Consider the following 20,193-nt stretch of genomic DNA (forward strand, 5'->3'; position numbering starts at 1 on the left):
GTTCGGGCTTCGCCAGCAGCGGGGGTGAGCTAAGGTAGCTTTTTAATTCTTCAACGCCTGTTGGCATTCAGAGGTCCAACAGAAGTTCTTCGACTGCTTGAGGGTTTGAAAGAAGGGCAAACATCGTTCAACCGACCTCGCGACAAAGCGATTAAGAGCCGCTATCCTTCCTGTGAGGCACTGAACCTCCTTGATCGACCTTGGGGCGGTCATCTCTTGGATGGCGTGAATTTTCTCTGGATTGGCCTCAATCCCGCGCCCCGATACCATGAAGCCCAGGAACTTTCCTGAGGTTACCCCAAAAGCGTATTTGGTTGGGTTCAGCTTCATTCTATACTTTCGAAGAGCGTCAAAGGTTTCCTCAAGGTCGGCGACATGATTTCTGGAAGACCTGCTTTTTACAAGCATATCGTCCACGTAAACCTCCATGTTTCGGCCGATCTGCTCTTTGAAGATTTTGTTCACCAGTCGTTGGTAGGTTGCGCCCGTGTTCTTGAGGCCGAATGGCATGACCCTGTAGCAGTAAAGGCCGCGATTAGTGATGAAAGCTGTCTTTTCTTCATCTTTCGATGCCATTCTAATCTGATTATAGCCGGAGAACGCGTCCATAAAAGTGAGGAGCTCATGGCCTGAGGTAGCGTCCACCAGTTGGTCGATCCTGGGAAGGGGGTAGCTGTCCTTTGGACAAGCCTTATTCAGCTTTTTGAAGTCTATACACATCCTCCACTTGCCGTTTGCTTTCTTGACCAAAACAACATTGGAGATCCACTCAGGATAATTGACTTCCTTAATAAATCCGGCCTTGAGAAGCTTATCCACTTCCTCGGCTATCGCCTTCTGCCTCTCTGGGGCATGACTCTGGATTTTTTCTTTTGTCGGTCGATGTTTCGGGTCGACTGCCAGATGATGTTCCATGACTTCTGTGTCGATCCCCGGTATATCCATCGGGACCCACGCGAAAACGTTCGCATTCCTTCGGAGAAAATCAACGAGATGCGTCCGCACCTCCTCCCCCAGGTTGGAGCCAATTAACACCACATGCTCCATGTTCCCATCATTCAAAGGGATTGGTATTAGATCTTCGATTGGACCGCCCCTCTCTTCAGCGAGGTCATCGCGAGTATCTAATCCATCGACCGGACAGAGGTTCGCTTGATCGCTTCTTTGCAAGGCGATGTTGTAGCAGTGTCTGGCCAGGGCTTGGTCTCCCCGGACCTCTCCGATCCCCTGGTTGGTGGGGAACTTCAATTTCAAATGGTAGGTTGAAACGACAGCTCTGAGGGCATTGAGGCCGGGTCGGCCAAGGATTGCATTGTAGGCAGATGGCGCCTTTACCACCAAAAAATTCACCAGAGCTCTGGACTGCTTTGGATACTGACCCGCGGTCACAGTCAGAGCTATCATTCCCTCCGTCGGAACGGCGTCACCGATAAACCCTATCAAGGGGGAGCAAATCGATCTCAGATGATCGCTAAGAGTGGACTTTCTTGAAAAGGTATCGTAGAACAAGATGTCGGCCGAACTTCCATTGTCGATAAGAATGCGACGGACGTCGTAATTCGCTATATTCAAAGAAACTACGACCGTATCGTTATGAGGGAATTGGACTCCCTGGGTATCTTTTTCGGTGAAGGTTATGGGTTCTTCAACCTTTTGCCGCTTAGGGGATGCAGTTGGTGTGCTGATTGCCTCCCGCCGGGATTCCCCTGAGATGACGTTGATGGAATCCGGCAGAGACCGATCATCCGGCCACCCCTTATCGACGACCATAGCCAGAGGTAGTTGTGCAGAGACCTCGCGAGGAGGCATCAAATGAGGGAAGGAGGATTGGGTGCCGGAAAAGATGGCCGGAAGCGGATCCGTTGAGCGCTCCTTTAAGAACAAGGGTACTGCGAAGGTTCAAGCCCTTCCTCTAGCGCCAATCCTGTTGGTGCAAAAATCTGCTTGCGCCAGAGAAGCTGGAGTTGGGGAAGCCGCGGTCGCCGCCGGGACCTGCAAAGGAAGTCTAAACCGGAGGTGGGGTTGCTCCGGCAAGACCCTCCGACGCTCAAGTCAGTTCTCTGCCTCAACAAGAATGGAGTGCTCGAACGGAGAATTTAGCAGAGTTTTGAGATAAAAAATGAGCTTATAGAATAACGTATCTGGGTCCCCCTTTTTATAGACGGAGGAGGTAATGGATCGATGGCGATGTTTGTAACCGCCAGGTAGTGGGCCGCCCACAGTCAAGAGGAATTTACTGCGAAGAGTAGTGGAGCGGAGTCGTGGCTATCGCCGTAGCTCACCACGTGAAATCTGTTACAGGCAGTGGAGTCACGCGGCGCCCGCCGCAGGGAGTGGAGCAGAATCATGGCCGTTGATACAGCCTGTCAGAGAATAATAGAGTCGCGTAGGGTCTGCCGCAATGAGTGGAGCAGAATCATGGCCGTTGATACAGCCTGTCAGAGAATAATGGAATCGCATAAGGTCTGCCGCAATGAGTGGAGCAGAATCATGGCCGTTGATACAGCCTGGGAATGTAGATCCATCGGTCGAAGCTCGACAGTGGCCGGGGTTGGTGACGGAGTTCGGCTCCCGTAGGAGTCCGGACGAAGTCTGTCTTGCAGCCGTAGGGGTCGAGGATGAAGCCCGGCTCTCGTAGGAGTCCGGGCGGAGTCTTCCTGCAATTTAAAGTTAAAGGCGGAGTCCGGCTCCCGTAGGAGTCCGGACAAGGCTTACCAGCGGTTGATGTTGAGGACGGAGCCCGACTCCCGTAGGAGTTCGGGCGGAGTCTACCTGCTGTTGAAGTCGTTGGCGGAATCCGGCTCCCGTAGGAGTCCGGACAAAGTCTGTCTGTAGCCGTTGGAGTCGAGGATGAAGCCTGGCTCCCGTAGGAGTCCGGGCGGAGTCTTCCTGCAATTTAAAGTTAAAGGCGGAGTCCGGCTCCCATAGGAGTCCGGACAAGGCTTACCAGCGGTTGAAGTTGAGGACGGAGCCCGGCTCCCGTAGGAGTTCGGGCGGAGTCTACCTGCTGTTGAAGTCGTTGGCGGAATCCGGCTCCCGTAGGAGTCCGGACAAAGTCTGTCTGCAGCCGTTGGAGTCGAGGATGAAGCCCGGCTCCCGTAGGAGTCCGGGCGGAGTCTTCCTGCAATTTAAAGTTAAAGGTGGAGTCTGGCTCCCGTAGGAGTCCGGACAAGGCTTACCAGCGGTTGAAGTTGAGGACGGAGCCCGGCTCCCGTAGGAGTTTAGGCGGAGTCTACCTGTAGTCGATGTCGGCGGCGGAGCCCGGCTCCCGTAGGAGTCCGGGTGGAGTCCACTTGAGGTCGGAGTTGTCGGCGGAGCCCGGCTCCCGTAGGAGTCCGGGCGGAGTTGTCTTGAGGTCGGAGTTGTCGGCGGAGCCCGGCTCCCGTAGGAGTCCGGGCGGAGTTGTCATGTAGTCGATTCCGCTGAGGACTTCGGCTGTGGATATTTTATACCCAACAATATATATATATGTATGTATATATATATATATATGTATGTATATATATATATATATATATATGTATATATATATATATATATGTATGTATATATATATATATGTATGTATGTATATATATATATATATGTATATATATATATGTATGTATATATATATACATACATATATATATATATATACATACATACATATATATATATATATATACATACATATATATATTTATATACATACATACATATATATGTATATATACATACATATATATATATACATACATATATATATATATGTTGGAGTAGAAATCCGCTAGCGCCGGAGAAGCTGGAGTCGAGGGAGTCACGGTCGCCGCCGGGACCTGCAAAAGAAGTCTAAACCGGAGTTGGGGTTGCTCCGGCAAGATCCTCCGATGCTCAAGTCAGTTCTCTGCCTCAACAAGAATGGAGTGCTCGAACAAAAATTTTAGCAGAGTTTTAGGATAGAAAATAGAGCTTAGAGAATAACGTATCTGGGGTCTCCCCTTTTATAGGCAGGGGGAACAGCGGGTTGATAGCGATTGTTTGTATCCGCTTCGTCGTGGGCCGCGCGGGGTCAGGAAGAATTAATTGTGGGGAGTAGTGGAGTGGAATCGTGGCCATCAGCGGGGCGTGCCACGTGGAGTCTGTTGCGAAAAGTGGAGCGGCGCCCGTTATCGCGACTTGCCAGAGGGTGAGGGACCTGCGTCGTATCCGTCGCAGGTAGTGGAGCAGGATCATGGCCGCTACTGCGGCCTGCCAGGGAGTGATGGAGCCGCGTGGAAGTCGTTGCAAGAAGTGGAGCAGAGTCGTGGCCGTTACTGCGGCCTTTCGAGGGTCCAGGCCTATTGGCCGAAGCTCGGTTGAGGCGTCCGACGGAGAGAAGTGGCAATCCATCTGAAAGGAGCTCGGATGTTGCTGGCGAGCTGTAATCGGAGTCGGAGGCGGAGTCCGGCTCCCGTAGGAATCCGGACGAGATCCGCCAGCAGTAGAAGTTGGGGGCAAGGTCCGGCTCCTGTAGGAGTTCGAATGGAGTCTTCCTTCAGTCAAAGTCGGGGGTGAAGTCCGGCTCCCGTAGGAGTCCGAGCGCAGTCTTCCCATAGCCGGAGTCGGAGACGAGGTCTGGCTCCCGTAGGAGTCTGGGCGAAGTCCACCTGCAATTATAATCAGGGGGCGAAGTCCGGCTCCCGTAGGAGTCCGGATGAAGTTTACCATCAGTCGAGGTCAGGGGTGAAGTTCGGCCCTTGTAGGAGTCCGGGAGGAGTCTTCCCGTAGCCGAAGTCGAAGACAAGGTCCGACTCCCGTAGGAGTCCGATCGAAGCCTACCTGCAATCGAAGTTGGGGACGAGATCCGACTCCCGTAGGAGTCCGGACAGAGTCTACCTGTAGTCGAGGTCGAGGATGAGGTCCAACTCCCGTAAGAGTCCGGACGGAGTCTTCCAGCAGTTGAGGTTGGGGATGAAGTCCGGCTCCCGTAGGAGTCCGGACGGAGTCTGCCTGTAGCTAGAGTCAGAGATGAAGTCCGGCTCCCGTAAGAGTCCGAACGGAGTCTGCCTGTAGCTGGAGTCGGAGACGAGGTCTGGCTCCCGTAGGAGTCTGGACAGAGTCTACCTGTAGTCGAGATTGAGGATGAGGTCCGGCTCCCGTAAGAGTCCGGACGGAGTCTTCTAGCAGTTGAGGTTGGGGATGAAGTCCGGCTCCCGTAGGAGTCTGGACGGAGTCTGCCTGTAGCTGGAGTTGAAGACGAAGTCCGGCTCCCGTAGGAGTCCGGACGAAGTTTGGTAGTTGTAGAAATCTGCCGTTGGTGAAGTTCGGCCGTTGGCGAGGTCCGAGGTAGTTCGGATTGGAGTTGAACCTGGCTGGAAGAAGTCTGGAAGGGATTCGGGGAGCAGCCGATGGTCGTAGGAGGTCGACTGGCGGCAGAGCTTAGTGAGTGCTTGGGGCGGCTTGATAGACGACTGGGGAAACTCATGTTGAAGGAGTTTGGGGGTGGTGCAGTGGGAGTTCATCTGTCGGGGGAGTTCAGTCAGCACTGTGGAAATCCGGCTGTTGGAGAAGTCTGGAGAGATACCATCTACAGTCGAAAGCCGGATGAGTCTTGGGAGGGTCAATCCCGTTGAGAACTTTGGCTGAGGGTATTTTATACCCAACAATACCCAACACCAGTCTCCCTACTTTCGAGTTCGAATTTCGAATAAAGGAAGTACAGAAAGATTGTCACAGCCGAAGTTGCCCCCTTGAATTCTGTGCGTGGCCGCCTTCGAAAATCTTGGCATTTAATACGCGCATGCTGGAGCCTTTTTCCGATTAGGGCGACTCGAAAAGCCCTTTCGGAACTCCCACCAGGACGCGATCCTAAGCGTCACGCCATAAAAATCCGCGAGCGGTCAACCTTATGCTGCGGTGAGTGGGACACGTGGTGGGCACTGGTCGGCCTAGGAACATCCGCCACCATAATTGCGCCAGGCTTCGTCGCCTATTTAAGCCCCCGTCTTTCCTCCAGGGGCTTCACTTCACCAGAGGGTCGACGCCCTTCTTCCACCTGAGAGCCTAGCCACACAGCCACTCCGTTGGTGCCCTTTCCGACTCCGAGCATCCTTTACGCCGGTCTTTGCTATCTCTGTCGGCCCTCCGTCGTCTTCGGTCCCCCGAGTCTCTCAGAGGGGTTCTCCCGCCGGGACCTCCATTCTGGAGGCCAATTTCAAGAGAATGCCACGAACTAGGGAGAGTGCGGGGAGGGGAACAGCAGTCTGCGAGTTCTCTGGTTGTCAAACCGTCGCCGCGGGCTCCCGTCGCCTTAAAGGGGGCTCGAGGGATAATTCCTTCAACAACAGGGGTTTAATAACGGGGACAACCGGTGAAGGCATCCCGCCTGAGAATTTTGGAGTAGCTGAACGGGGCGACACCGGTCAAGGGGGCAGAGCTGTCGTCACAAGCCGTGGCGGGATCCTCGATGTCATCGGGGCCGAGAGATCAGAAGCGGTCGGCGCTGACGGTGGGGCAGTTGAACTTGTTGCGGGGACGGTGGAAGTAGCGCATGCCGACCTTGCCAGAATGTCTAGGATGGTGGTTGTCGCGGAGCACACGGTGGTGGCGCATATCTCCGGCGCCATCGTTGTCTTCGGGGTAACCCCGGTTCTTCTTGAAACAGGTCGTCGTCGCCGCTGCCGTTGTCTTTGCTGCTCCCTGAATTCTATCCCATCCTTTTCCCCCTAGGGTTGGGATTTCGAAGATGGAGTGGAACGAGGTGGGGGGCGAGAGCCGAGAGGCTTATCACACGTACTGGACAATGCTGTTGGGAAGGATAGAACTGGGAAGAGAAGTCTACAGCTTGAAGTGGCCTCCTGTGTATCTCTTTCGAGTTTTGTAATAATGTTTTCTTTTTCTGGCCCTCTGGGTCTTGTAGCACACGTCTTGTTAATCAAAAAATGAGAAGGAGATTTTGTTACTTCGCCCGTACTTTGCATCGAGTTGTTGTCTGCCGAACTTTCTTCCTTTACCATTATTATTGTTGTATTCCTTTTTCTCCATTTCTCTTCTTTTCTTCCTTTTTCTTTCTCTTTTTTTTTTTTTTTTTGACGTCGTTCGTAGGTTACCGGTAGTTGCCACGTCGGCTCGCCTTCCAGTTATCCTTCTCCTTCAACCTTAATGGCTCTATAATGGATATTGGACGAATAAAATGAAAAGAGAATTTTCTGCTACCTCTCATATTCACGTGTTGAATTGTCGCTTGCCGAGCTTCTTTTAGGCCTTCACGTCGTTTGGGGGTACCCGATTGCCATCGTGTCGACCCGCCCTTTTCGTCCGTGGCCGCAGATTTGTTTGGGGCCGCTCGGGTTTGGTGCCTCCCATCGGGGTTCGGACTCGGGGGTTCGAGCTTCTGTAAGCGAAGTCGGGGTGAAGTCCGACTCCCGTGGGAGTCCGGACGGAGTCTACCTGCAATTGAAGTCAGAAACGAAATCTGACTCCCGTAGGAGTCTGGACGGAGCTCATCATCAGTCGAAGTCGGGGACGAGGTTCCGGCTCCCGTAAGAGTCCGGACGGAGTTTACCTGTAATCCAAGTTGGAAACAGAGTCCGGTTCCCGTAGGAGTCCGGACGAAGCTTGTCTGCAGTTGAAGTTGGAAACAGAGCCCGGTTCCCGTAGGAGTCCGGACGAAGCTTGTCTGCAGTTGAAGTTGGAGATGGAGTCCGATTCTCGTAGGAGTCTGGATGAAGCTTGTCTGCAGTTTGAAGTTAGAGATGGAGTCTGGCTCCCGTAGGAGTCCGGATGGAGTCTTATTGTGAAGGGGCCACTGGGGTAGGTCCCCCTTTTTTTTCATCTGGTCTTGAGTGACCAGACTTTTATTGATGTCGGGGTGAGGTTTTCTTCCTATTTCTGTCGTAACAGGTTTCAGCTCCGGTTAGGACGAGGTTCTCTTCTTGTCTCTAACGCGGCGGTAGGGGCACATATGGACGTTGCTGGGCCTCTCTCCCCATCCAGTCTAAAGAGAACCGGGCCTCCGACTTTGCTCAAGTTAGGGCGAGGTTCTTCTCCTGTCCCTAACAGGGCTGTGGGGGCGCATATGGACGTTGCAGGGCCTCTCCCCCCATCCGGTCTAAAGAGAACCGGACCTTCGACTCTGCTCAAGTTAGGGCGAGGTTCTCCTCCTGTCCCTAACAGGGCTATGGGGGCGCATATGGGCGTTGTAGGGCCTCTCCCCCCATCCGGTCTAAAGAGAACCGGGCCTTCGACTTTGCTCAAGTTAGGGCGAGGTTCTCCTCCTGTCCCTAACAGGGCTGTGGGGGCACATATGGGCGTTGCAGGGCCTCTCCCCCATCCGGTCTAAAGAGAACTGGGCCTTCGACTTTGCTCAAGTTAGGGCGAGGTTCTCCTCCTGTCCCTAACAGGGCTGTGGGGGTGCATATGGGCATTGCAGGGCCTCTCCCCCCATCCGATCTAAAGAGAATCGGGCCTTCGACTTTGCTCAAGTTAGGACGAGGTTCTCCTCCTGTCCCTAACAGGGCTGTGGGGGTACATATGGGCGTTGTAGGGCCTCTCCCCCCATCCGGTCTAAAGAGAACCGGGCCTTCGACTTCGTCGAGACGAAGTTCCCCTCCTGCTTCTGATACAGTTTGTTTGGACTGCCCTGTCGATGTAAGATAGTGCCAAGGGGGGAGACATGTAGATATACAACTTTTAATTAAGATAAAGTTATTGGTAGTACATCCGTAAGTTTTTCGAGCTCCATGGTCGCGGGAGGTCTGCTCCTCCGAGCTCCTTGAGATAATAAGTTCCGGACCAGACTACTTCTTTGACCTCATACGGGCCTTCCCAGTTTGGGGCGAGCTTCCCTTGATCCTGAGGTTGCGAGACAGCGGCTCGTCGGAGCACTAGATCTCCTGCTCTAAAGACTTTGTTCTTGACTCGGGAGTTGTAATAGCAAGCGACTTTCTGTCTGTAGGCTGCCATTCGAACTTGAGCTACCTCTCGCCTTTCTTCCAACAAGTCGAGGTTGGCTTTAAGACCTTGCGAATTTCGATGTTCGTCGAATGCCACGACTCGTGCTGACGGGAGTTTAAGCTCAATTGGGATGACGACCTCCGTTCCGAAGGCCAAAGCAAAGGGGGTCTCCCCTGTGGGCAGTCTTTGGGTAGTTCGATACGCCCACAACACATGATAAAGTTCGTCCGCCCAAGTTCCCTTCGCCTTTTCAAGCCTTGTCTTGATCCCCTGCAGAAGGGTTCTGTTAGTCACCTCAGCTTCACCGTTCGTCTGAGGATGGGCTACTGATGTGAAATTGTGGGAGATGTTTAAATCTTCACAGAATTCGATGAATCTTGCTCCCGCGAATTGCCGCCTATTATCAGTGATTAGGGTCCTGGGCAGATCGAACCTACATACGATTGACTTCTAGATGAAGTCTTGCACTTTTGCTTCCGTGATTTTTGCTAGTGGTTCGGCTTCAACCCATTTGGTAAAGTAGTCGATCGCTACAAGGAGGAACTTCCTCTGCCCCGACGCCATGGGAAAGGGTCCAAGGATGTCCATCCTCCATTACGCAAAAGGCCATGGGGCACTCAAGGGTGTAAGCTCGGTGGTGGGCTGTCTCTGGATATTGGCATATCTCTGGCATCGATCACACCTTCTGACATATTCGATCGAGTCATGATGCATCGTCGGCCAGTAATATCCTTGACGGAGTAACTTGTGGGATAAAGATCTAGCCCCCAAATAGTTTCCGCAGATTCCTTCATGCACTTCCCTCAAGACGTAGTCGCTTCTGAAGGTCGGAGACATTTCAAAAGGGGTAAAGAGTATAATCTCTTGTACAACTTGTCCTCATAAAGGATGTATCGGGAGGCTTGATTTCTGAGCTTTCGAGTTTCTTTTGCACCCTAGGGAAGAACCCCGTCTCTGAGATAGGTTATCAATGGGTCGATCCAGCTGGGCTCGTGGTCAATTTCCATCACGGGCCGTAATTCTTCTGTACTTGGGCACTTTAGGACTTCGAAAAGAATGCCTTTGGGCAATTCGGCCGGAGCCAACATTGTCAGCTTGGAGAGAAGGTCAGCCCTGATATTTTTCAACCTCGGAATCTGTCTGATGTTGAAGCTGTTGAAGGCGGGGACGAGCTCCTTTACCTTTTCGAGGTATCTAGTCATGCTGTCCTCCCGCGCTTCGTAATTTTCGTTGACTTGTCCCACTACTAGTTGAGAGTCGCTGTGGATCCGGAGCCGATCTATTCTCAGCTCTTTGGCGATCCTCAATCCTGCGATCAGAGCTTCATATTCCGCTCCATTATTCATTGTGGGGAACTCAAAGCGCAGAGCATGCTCCGTGACGATTCCCTCCGGACTGACCAAGATCAGGCCCGCACCTGCGCCTGACACGTTGGAAGACCTGTCCACGTAGAGGGCCCAAAAGCAATCAGAGGGATCTGCTTCTTCCTTGGGGGAGTTCGGTCGGGGCTTCAAGCCGTCAATTTCGCCTTGTTCAGGTTCGGCCTCCTCTGGGATAGTACACTCCACTATGAAATCTGTCAATATCTGGGCTTTCACTGCTAGCCTGGGTCGATAGTTGATGTCGAATTCTGTGGGCTCGATCATCCATTTTGCCATCCTCCCGGAGGCATCCGCCCGGTGCAAAATCGCCCTGATCGGTTGGTCGGTGAGCAGCGTTACGGTGTGCCCTTGAAAGTAGGGTCGGAGTCTCCCAGCTGCAATCAACAAGGCGTCAGTCAGTTTTTCTAATTTGGTATACCTGGTCTCGGCGTCTCTCAACGCACGAATGACGTAGTAGATCGGCCGTTGGACTTTCACTTCTTCTTTGACAAGGACAGCCGCGAGAGCCATGGGAGAGACCGTCAGGTATAAAAATAGTTCCTCCCCAGGCTCTGGCTTTGCCAACAGCGGGGGTGAGCCGAGGTAGCTCCTTAGTTCTTCGAACGCCTGTTGGCAATCAGGGGTCCAACATAAGTTCTTCGGCTGCTTGAGGGTTTGAAAGAAGGGTAAGCACCATTCGGCCGACCTTACGACGAAGCGATTCAGAGCCGCTACCCTCCCCGTGAGGCGCTGAACCTCTTTTATTGACTTTGGGGCGGCCATCTCCTGGATGGCGCGAATTTTTTCTGGATTGGCTTCAATCCCGCACCCCGACACCATGAAGCCCAGGAACTTTCTCGAGGTTACTCCGAAAGTGCATTTAGTCGGGTTCAGCTTCATCTTATATTTTCGGAGAGCGTCGAAGGTCTCCTCGAGGTCAGCGACGTGGTCCATGGAAGATTTGCTTTTTACGAGCATGTCGTCCACGTAGACCTCCATATTGCGGCCGATCTGCTCCTTGAAGATTTTGTTCACCAACCGCTGGTAAGTTGCGCCTGTATTTTTGAGACCGAAAGGCATGACCCTATAACAGTAAAGGCCACGGTTAGTAATGAAAGCAGTCTTTTCTTCATCTTCCGGCACCATCCTGATTTGATTATAGCCGGAGAATGCATCTATGAAGGTGAGGAGCTCATGGCCCGAGGTCGCATCCACCAGTTGATCGATTCTGGGCAGGGGGTAGCTGTCTTTGGGGCAGGCCTTATTCAGCTTTTTGAAGTCTATGCACATCCTCCACTTGCCGTTTGCTTTTTTGACTAGGACAACGTTGGAAATCCAATCAGGATAATTGACTTCTCTGATGAATCCGGCCTTAAGGAGTTTGTCCACTTCCTCGACTATTGCCTTTTGCCTCTCTGGTGCCTGACCTCGGATTTTTTCTTTTGTTGGTCGGTGTTTTGGATCGATAGCTAGTCGGTGCTCCATGACTTCTGTGTCGATCCCCGGCATGTCCGTCGGAACCCAAGCGAAGACATCCGCGTTCTTTCGTAGAAAATCGATGAGACACATTCGCACCTCTTTCCTCAGGTTGGAGCCGATCATCGCCACATGTTCCGCATTTCTGTCGTTCAAAGGGATTGGTACCAGATCTTCAATTGGACCGCCCCTCTCTTCAGTGAGGTCGTCGCGAGCATCCAGTCCATCGACTGGACAGGGGTCAGATTGGTCGCTTCTTTGCAAGGCTATGTTGTAGCAGTGTCTGGCCGGGGCTTGGTCTCCTCGAACCTCTCCGATCCCCTGGTTGGTGGGGAATTTCAACTTCAAATGGTAGGTTGACACGACGGCTCGGAGAGCATTGAGGCCAGGTCGGCCGAGGATTGCGTTGTAGGCTGACGGCGCCTTCACCACTAAAAAATTCATCATAGCCCTGGATTGCCTTGGATATCGACCTACAGCCACAGTCAAAGTTATCATTCCCTCCACCGGAACAGCGTCGTCGGTAAACCCTACTAGAGGGGAGCTAATCGGCCTCAAATGGCCGTCAAGGATAGACATTCTTGAGAAGGCGTCGTAGAACAAAACGTCGGCCGAACTTCCATTGTCGATGAAAATGCGGCGGACGTCGTAATTTGCTATATTCAAGGAAACTACGACCGCATCGTTATGAGGGAATCGAACTCCCTGAGCATCTTCTTCAGTAAAAGTTATGGGCTCCTCGATCTTTTGTCGCTTGGGGGTACGGCCAGTACGTTGGTTGCTCCCTGTCGGGATCCTCCCGAGATGGTATTGGCGAAATCCGTCGGAGGTCGATTGTCCGACCGCTCCCTGCCGGTGACCATTGCCGGAGGATGTGGAGGAGGCTGGGAAACTGGAGGTGAGGCCGGAGCCCGAGATCTGGCCGCGGAGGTCGTGGATTGCCGTGTGGACGCCTTGCGGGGAGGCATCGGTCAAAGACCAAGTGAAGGAAGGAGGAGTAGATGTCGGAGAAGATGACCAGAGGCAGTCCCGTTGAGCGCTCCTTTAAGAACAAGGGGACTGCGAAGGTTCATGCCTTTCCTCTAGCGTCAATCCTGTTGGAGCAAAAATTCGCTCGCGCCGGAGAAGCTGGAGTCGAGGGAGTCGTGATCGCCGTCGGGACCTGCAAAAGAAGTCTAAACCGGAGTTGGGGTTGCTCCGGCAAGATCCTCCAACGCTCAAGTCAGTTCTCTGCCTCAACAAGAATAGAGTGCTCGAACGAAAATTTTAGCAGAATTTTGGGATAGAAAATAGAGCTTAGAGAATAACGTATCTGGGGTCCCCCCTTTTATAGGCAGGAGAAACAGCGGGTTGATAGCGATTGTTTGTAACCGCCTCATCGTGGGCCGCGTGGGGTCAGGAAGAATTAATTGTGGGGAGTAGTGGAGTGGAATCGTGGCCATCAGCGGGGTGTGCCACGTGGAGTCTGTTGCGGGAAGTGGAGCGGCGCCCGTTATCGCGACTTGCCAGAGGGTGAGGGACCTGCGTCGTATCCGTCGTAGGTAGTGGAGCAGGATCGTGGCCGTTACTGCGGCCTGTCAGGGAGTGATGGAGCCGCGTGAAAGCCGTTGCAGGAAGTGGAGCAGAGTCGTGGCCATTACTGCGGCCTTCCGGGGGGTCCAGGCCTGTTGGCCGAAGCTCGGTTGAGGCGTCCGACGGAGAGAAGTGGCAATCCATCTGAAAGGAGCTCAGATGTTGCTGGCGGGCTGTGATCGGAGTCGGAGGCGGAGTTCGGCTCCCGTAGGAATCCGGACGAGATCCGCCAGTAGTAGAAGTTGGGGGCGAGGTCTGGCTCCCATAGGAGTTCGGATGGAGTCTTCCTTCAGTCAAAGTCGGGGGTGAAGTCCGGCTCCCATAGGAGTCCGAGCGGAGTCTTTCCGTAGTCGGAGTCGGAGACGAGGTCTGGCTCCCGTAGGAGTCTGGGCGAAGTTCACCTGCAATTAGAGTCAGGGGGCGAAGTCCGGCTCCCGTAGGAGTCCGGATGAAGTTTACCATCAGTCGAGGTCGGGAGTGAAGTCCGGCCCCCGTAGGAGTCCGGGAGGAGTCTTCCCGTAGCCAGAGTCGAAGACGAGGTCCGGCTCCCATAGGAGTCCGGTCGAAGCCTACCTGCAATCGAAGTTGGGGACGAGATCCGACTCTCGTAGGAGTCCGGACATAGTCTACCTGTAGTCGAGGTCGAGGATGAGGTCTGGCTCCCGTAAGAGTCCGGACGGAGGCTTCCAGCAGTTGAGGTTGGGGACGAAGTCCGGCTCCCGTAGGAGTCCGGACGGAGTCTGCCTGTAGCTGGAGTCGGAGACGAGGTCCGGCTCCCGTAGGAGTTCGGACGGAGTCTGCCTGTAGCTGGAGTCGGAGACGAGGTCCGACTCCCGTAGGAGTCTGGACAGAGTCTACCTGTAGTCGAGATCGAGGATGAGGTCCGACTCCTGTAAGAGTCCAGACGGAGTCTTCCAGCAGTTGAGGTTGGGGACGAAGTCCGGCTCCCGTAGGAGTCCAGACGGAGTCTTCCTGTAGCTGGAGTCGGAGACGAAGTCCGGCTCCCGTAGGAGTCCGGACGAAGTCTGGTAGTTGTAGAAATCTGCCGTTGGTGAAGTTCGGTCGTTGGCGAGGTCCGAGGTAGTTCGGATTGGAGTTGAACCTGACTGGAAGAAGTCTGGAAGGGATTCGGGGAGCAGCCGACGGTCGTAGGAGGTCGACTGGCGGCAGAGCTTAGTGAGCGCTTGGGGCAGCTTGATAGGCGACTGGGGGAACTCATGTTGGAGTTTGGGGGTGGTGCAGTGGGAGTTCGTCCATTGGGGGAGTTCAGTCAGCACTGTGAAAATCCGGCTGTTGGAGAAGTCCGGAGAGATACCATCTACAGTCGAAAGCCGGATGAGTCTTGGGAGGATCAATCCCGTTGAGAACTTCGGCTGAGAATATTTTATACCCAACAATATATATATATATATATATATATATATATATATATATATATATATATATATATATATATATATTCGAGATAATTAAATTTGAGAGCATAAACAAATAAAAATAAAAAAAAATCTTATCCAAAAATTCAACAAAAAATCAAAGCACCTCATTAATTTGATCTATATATATATATATGCGCCATTTTTTTTTGTTGAATTTTTTGTTAAGATTTTTTTTATTTTTATTTATTTATACTTTCAAATTTAATTATCTCGAATCAATATATATATATATATATATATATATATATATATATATATATATATATTGGTTCGAGATAATTAAACCCGTTGAGAACTTCGGCTGAGAATATTTTATACCCAACAATATATATATATATATATATATATATATATATATATATATATATATATATATATATTCGAGATAATTAAATTTGAGAGCATAAACAAATAAAAATAAAAAAAAATCTTATCCAAAAATTCAACAAAAAATCAAAGCACCTCATTAATTTGATCTATATATATATATATGCGCCATTTTTTTTTGTTGAATTTTTTGTTAAGATTTTTTTTATTTTTATTTATTTATACTTTCAAATTTAATTATCTCGAATCAATATATATATATATATATATATATATATATATATATATATATATATATATTGGTTCGAGATAATTAAATTTGATAGCGTAAATAAATAAATATAAAAAAAAAAATTATGATAAAATTCAACAAAAAATCGGAGCACCTCATTAATTCGATCTCAGCCTCCCTATATCCTTTCTCTTCTTATTTTACTCTCTCGAGTTCTGGGTAAGATTGGCACGGGGCATTTACTCCCTCCTCTCGGATCTCGAGATTTATCTCTCCTCTTCCTCCGAATTCTACGTTTTCCCTGCCACAGTCCGACCTTTCGCGGAAAGATCTCGCCTTTCCCGATGGATCTGCCTGCCCAACTCTTCATGAGTTAGGGCGTGCTTGGAAACCGAGGATCTGTGAAAAAGATGCGTTTTTTTGTTGGGAAAAATCTTTGCTTGGTGAGGATGGTTGGGTGTTAGGCTTGTTTCCCTCTTAGAAAACCGTGGGGGAGCTCTGGAGATCAGGGTTCTTTGTTGGAGATCTTAGATTTGATGATGGTAAGAATAGAGGTAGCTGTTCTTGTGGTTCTAGTGTCAGCTTGTGGATTCGGGGTTGAAGCTGATGGGTCTGATCACAGGTACAAGGAGGGGGATCATGTCCCTCTGTATGCTAACAAAGTAGGGCCTTTTCACAATCCAAGGTAATATGGGAAGTGTAGTAATTTAATTACTTGTTTTCTTCGAAGTTCCTCCAGAAATGAGAGATTTAGTGTTCAAGCATTTGTCAAAATCTTGTGTAAGGGCTTCTTTTGTGTCTTCCAATATGCATCATGACTTGTACCAGATAATTCATGTTAAATGGGAGATATCTGATTGCTAACTCGTTAATGCGCTGGGTTTCAATGTGGTTAATCCTTGATATAAGTTGGATATATTGATTTTATTTTAATTGTTGGGGATCCAATCTCTTTGCCAGATTAAGTTGACATATCTCCATTCACTGTTTGTTTTTTATTTTTTTCTTGTCTATGTGCGTACTTTTGTATTGAAGATAATAGATCTTGCCCTTGACATGCATCGTTTTCTGCTGTCGCAATTTAACTCCATTTTGTATTACCATTTCAATATATTATTTCAGATGTTTGTTTCATGTTCTTCTGCTTCTGCTATTATATATATTATGTGCTTGGTATGGGACTTATGCTTCTGGGGTTCCCAAGGGACAACTGTTCTGCCACCATCAGCCCTTGGATCTGGGATTAACTTTTCACGTTTTAATTTTTATGCTGACGTTTAATTTCCTTTGAACTTTCTTTAGTTTATCATGAATGTGACCATGCATTTTCTTTTTTATTTCCAGTGAGACATATCGGTACTATGATTTGCCATTTTGTTCACCAGGTTTGCTATCAAATTCTTTTTTTTTTTTCAAACTACACTCTTTCTTGGTTTATTGGTTTCTAAACTTTCACTGCTTGATGGATGCACATGATCACAGAGCATGTGACTGAGAAGAAGGAAGCTCTAGGAGAAGTGTTAAATGGTGATCGTTTGGTTGATGCACCGTATGAGTTAAATTTCCGGGAGGACAAACAGTCCATATCTCTTTGTACGAAAACTTTATCCAAAGAAAATGTTGCAGAGCTCAGAAATGCAGTCTCAAAGGATTATTACTTTCAGATGTACTATGATGACCTTCCCTTTTGGGGATTCTTGGGAAAGGTTGAGAAGGACAAGCTCGACCCAAACGAGAACAAGTACCTGCTCTTTAAACACATTCACTTTGAGATTTTGTACAATGATGACCGTGTCATTGAAATTAATGTCCAAACTGACCCCAATCTGTCTGTGGACATAACGGAGGATAAGGAAGTTGATGTGGAGTTCTCATATTCAGTGACATGGAAGAAAACTGATATTCCCTTTGAGAATAGAATGGATAAGTACAAGAAGTCTTCTTTTATGCCCCAGCATTTAGAAATTCATTGGTTCTCTATTATCAACTCATGTGTGACGGTCCTCCTTCTAACTGGATTTCTTGCTACCATTCTCATGCGTGTTCTAAGGAATGACTTCATCAAGTAAGAACTGCACAGTATTTTTCACTTCTGATCTGTGGTTCCTTACGTTAATGCTGAGTACTATTTACTTGTCTTCTTGTAGATACTCTAATGATGATGAGTCGCTTGAAGAAGAGGAAGAGACTGGGTGGAAGTATATTCATGGGGATGTCTTTCGATTCCCAAAGCACAAGTCTTTGTTTTCAGCTGTAATTGGATCTGGAACTCAGCTTCTAGCTATGTAAGAACCCTATGCTATATTTTTCAGATTTTTTATTTTGTCCAATATAGTCTGATACCTGCTTGCTGCTGCTAGTGCAATTTTTATCTTCCTTCTGGCACTTGTGGGGGTGTTTTATCCATACAACCGTGGATCCCTTTTCACAGCTCTTGTTGTTATCTATGCTCTTACCTCCGGTATAGCTGGATATACAGCGACGTCCTTCTATTTGCAACTAGAAGGGACTAATTGGGTATGAGATTGCTTCAGCAAATTGGAATTTTCAAGAACAGAACTCTCTATTTTTTTTTTTAGTAGACTTGTTTTAATTTTTCTCTCTCCTGTGAATTGCAGGTGGGAAATTTACTGTTGACTGGCTGCTTATTTTGTGGTCCTTTGTTCCTAACTTTCTGCTTTCTTAACACTATTGCCATAGTATACAGTGCCACTGCAGCCTTGCCATTTGGTACCATCCTCGTGATTATCCTCATATGGGCCCTGGTAACTTTGCCTTTGCTTGTGTTGGGTGGCATTGCTGGTAAGAACAGCAGGACCGAATTCCAGGCTCCGTGTCGCACAACAAAGTATCCACGAGAAATTCCTCAGTTGCCATGGTATCGGGGCACTATTCCTCAAATGGCCATGGCAGGGTTCCTTCCCTTTAGTGCCATCTACATTGAGCTGTATTATATATTTGCGAGTGTCTGGGGTCACAAAATTTACACCATATATAGCATACTGTTTATTGTTTTCATCATCCTCATTATTGTCACAGCATTCATCACTGTGGCAATGACATACTTTCAGCTTGCTGCTGAGGATCATGAATGGTGGTGGAGGTAAAACTACAACTCTTTTATTTTATCACTGCTGGAGATCACGTGATAGATATATTGGGCAAATCATTATGTCTTATATCTCAAACTTTGAAAGTCGTGTAATATGATGCTTTGGATATTGCTATGACATTCATCTGGTGCATGCTTTTCAAGTTCACGGCAGTGTTGTTCTGCAAAAGTTATAATTAATGTCATTTTACTTCTTTTTCTTGTGCATCAGAAGTTGCACTTATCTCAGTTCCTATTGTTCATTTTATCAGTGATCATGGCTTTTTAAGTAACTATGCTTTTTAAACTTACAATGCATTATTTAGGTTGCTGCTCCTTATTAATCATTATTTGAGTTTTTTGAGGTATGGCTTTCATTATGTGATGAAGTTGAAGAATATATTATTTATCGGTGTTAGATCCACCTTGAATCCATTTTCATCTCCATGTTGAATATAAGATGATATTTTGTTGGCTAAGTAGTCAGACATATTGCATCAAAGAAATGTATGACATTTATGTGTCCATGGATCTTTGAAGAACTTTGGATGCAAAAAAGAAAAGTCTGATTTTTGTTAGGATGCATATAAGCAGTACTATGAGTCTTAGCAAAACAATAGACAAATGTTGGGATTTAAAATCCTCTGTTGTCTCTTTTATGGACTAAAAGCTTCAATATTTTATGCAGGTCGGTTCTTTGTGGAGGATCCACCGGTATATTCATCTTTTTCTACTGCATATACTACTATCATGCAAGATCAGACATGTCAGGGTTCATGCAAACGTCTTTCTTCTTTGGTTACATGACCTGTATCTGCTATGGGTTCTTCCTCATGTTGGGGACCGTTGGTTTCCGTGCCTCTCTGCTGTTTGTGCGGCACATTTACCGTTCAATCAAGTGCGAGTAAATGTAAATGTCACCTATAGAAACAACATTCGCCATAGCCTATATTACCAAAGTTTCCTTGCAAATGGACTAGATGCTTGTTTTTAAATTTGACATATTTTTGTTGTGCTACCCTACCTCTTCATTCTGTTTCAAGAACAGGATGCGATGCCTAAAATGTGAATGCCGAAGGCGTCAAATAAGTAGGAAATCTTGTATCATGAAACCTCAGAACGCTGTTAGCCTGTATTCTCTCTGTAATAGAAATGTTCTGTCTTCAGTGGTACTCCAACTGTGGATCTAATTGCATTGTTTCACTTGTGATAGCGGCTTGCGGTAAAACGTTAATTCTGATGCCTGTAAACAGGAGATGACATGAGGTCTGTACCCAAAAAAAAAAAAAAAAAAGGGAAGAAGATGACGTGAGGCTTGCTTTATCCATGCATATTTGGTTTCCCCAAATTCAAGTAAGGTGACCGTCCTCAAACCTCTGAAAACAATTCAAAGTAGATTGTAAAATGGCAGTGGCATAAAGAACACATGGTACTGTGTTAGATGCATGCGTGGACACAGGATTGCCCACACCTTTGTACATGTTCCTGCATTGGCGATAGCAGATTTACATTCTGGGATTGTTATATGATTGGTTACAAGGAATCCTGCATCATCCCTGTGGCAGGAGTAACATGATGACATGTCTCCAATGTTATTCATATTGGACCCTCTTTTCCAGTGAAAGTGAGCAGATCTCAGCTTGTTTTACTTGTCTGGAAATTGCTATTATCTTTTCCACTAAGCAGCAAATCTTCGAGGAAGAAAAGATGAACAAAAATATTGGTTTACCTAGACCAATCATGGTTATTCGAGTTTCAGCAAATGCCTAAGCAAACAAT

At 48.6% G+C, this 20,193-nt stretch overlaps 1 protein-coding gene across 1 annotated transcript; it reads left to right on the plus strand.

Annotated features, from left to right (window-relative positions):
* The first annotated feature begins 15,542 nt into the window (after positions 1-15,542).
* LOC105036406 (transmembrane 9 superfamily member 2) lies at positions 15,543-19,592 on the plus strand. The gene is made up of 7 exons (XM_010912171.4): positions 15,543-16,008; positions 16,668-16,708; positions 16,806-17,388; positions 17,471-17,608; positions 17,684-17,840; positions 17,942-18,426; positions 19,103-19,592. The coding sequence occupies exons 1-7, from the start codon at positions 15,860-15,862 to the stop codon at positions 19,320-19,322; spliced, it is 1,773 nt and encodes a 590-aa protein (XP_010910473.1). The 5' UTR covers positions 15,543-15,859; the 3' UTR covers positions 19,323-19,592.
* Positions 19,593-20,193: the final 601 nt, after the last annotated feature.

Source organism: Elaeis guineensis, chromosome 12, assembly GCF_000442705.2.
Source record: "Elaeis guineensis isolate ETL-2024a chromosome 12, EG11, whole genome shotgun sequence".
In the NCBI taxonomy this organism is placed as follows: domain Eukaryota; kingdom Viridiplantae; phylum Streptophyta; class Magnoliopsida; order Arecales; family Arecaceae; genus Elaeis; species Elaeis guineensis.

What these genes read in the sequence shown, in the direction of transcription:
- LOC105036406 (XM_010912171.4), top strand. Translation starts at nt 15,860, where the DNA reads ATGATGGTAAGAATAGAGGTAGCTGTTCTTGTGGTTCTAGTGTCAGCT. An exon ending in TTTGCCATTTTGTTCACCAG is followed by an intron (nt 16,709 to 16,805) that starts GTTTGCTATCAA and finishes ACATGATCACAG; the next exon opens with AGCATGTGACTGAGAAGAAG. An exon ending in GGAACTCAGCTTCTAGCTAT is followed by an intron (nt 17,609 to 17,683) that starts GTAAGAACCCTA and finishes TGCTGCTGCTAG; the next exon opens with TGCAATTTTTATCTTCCTTC.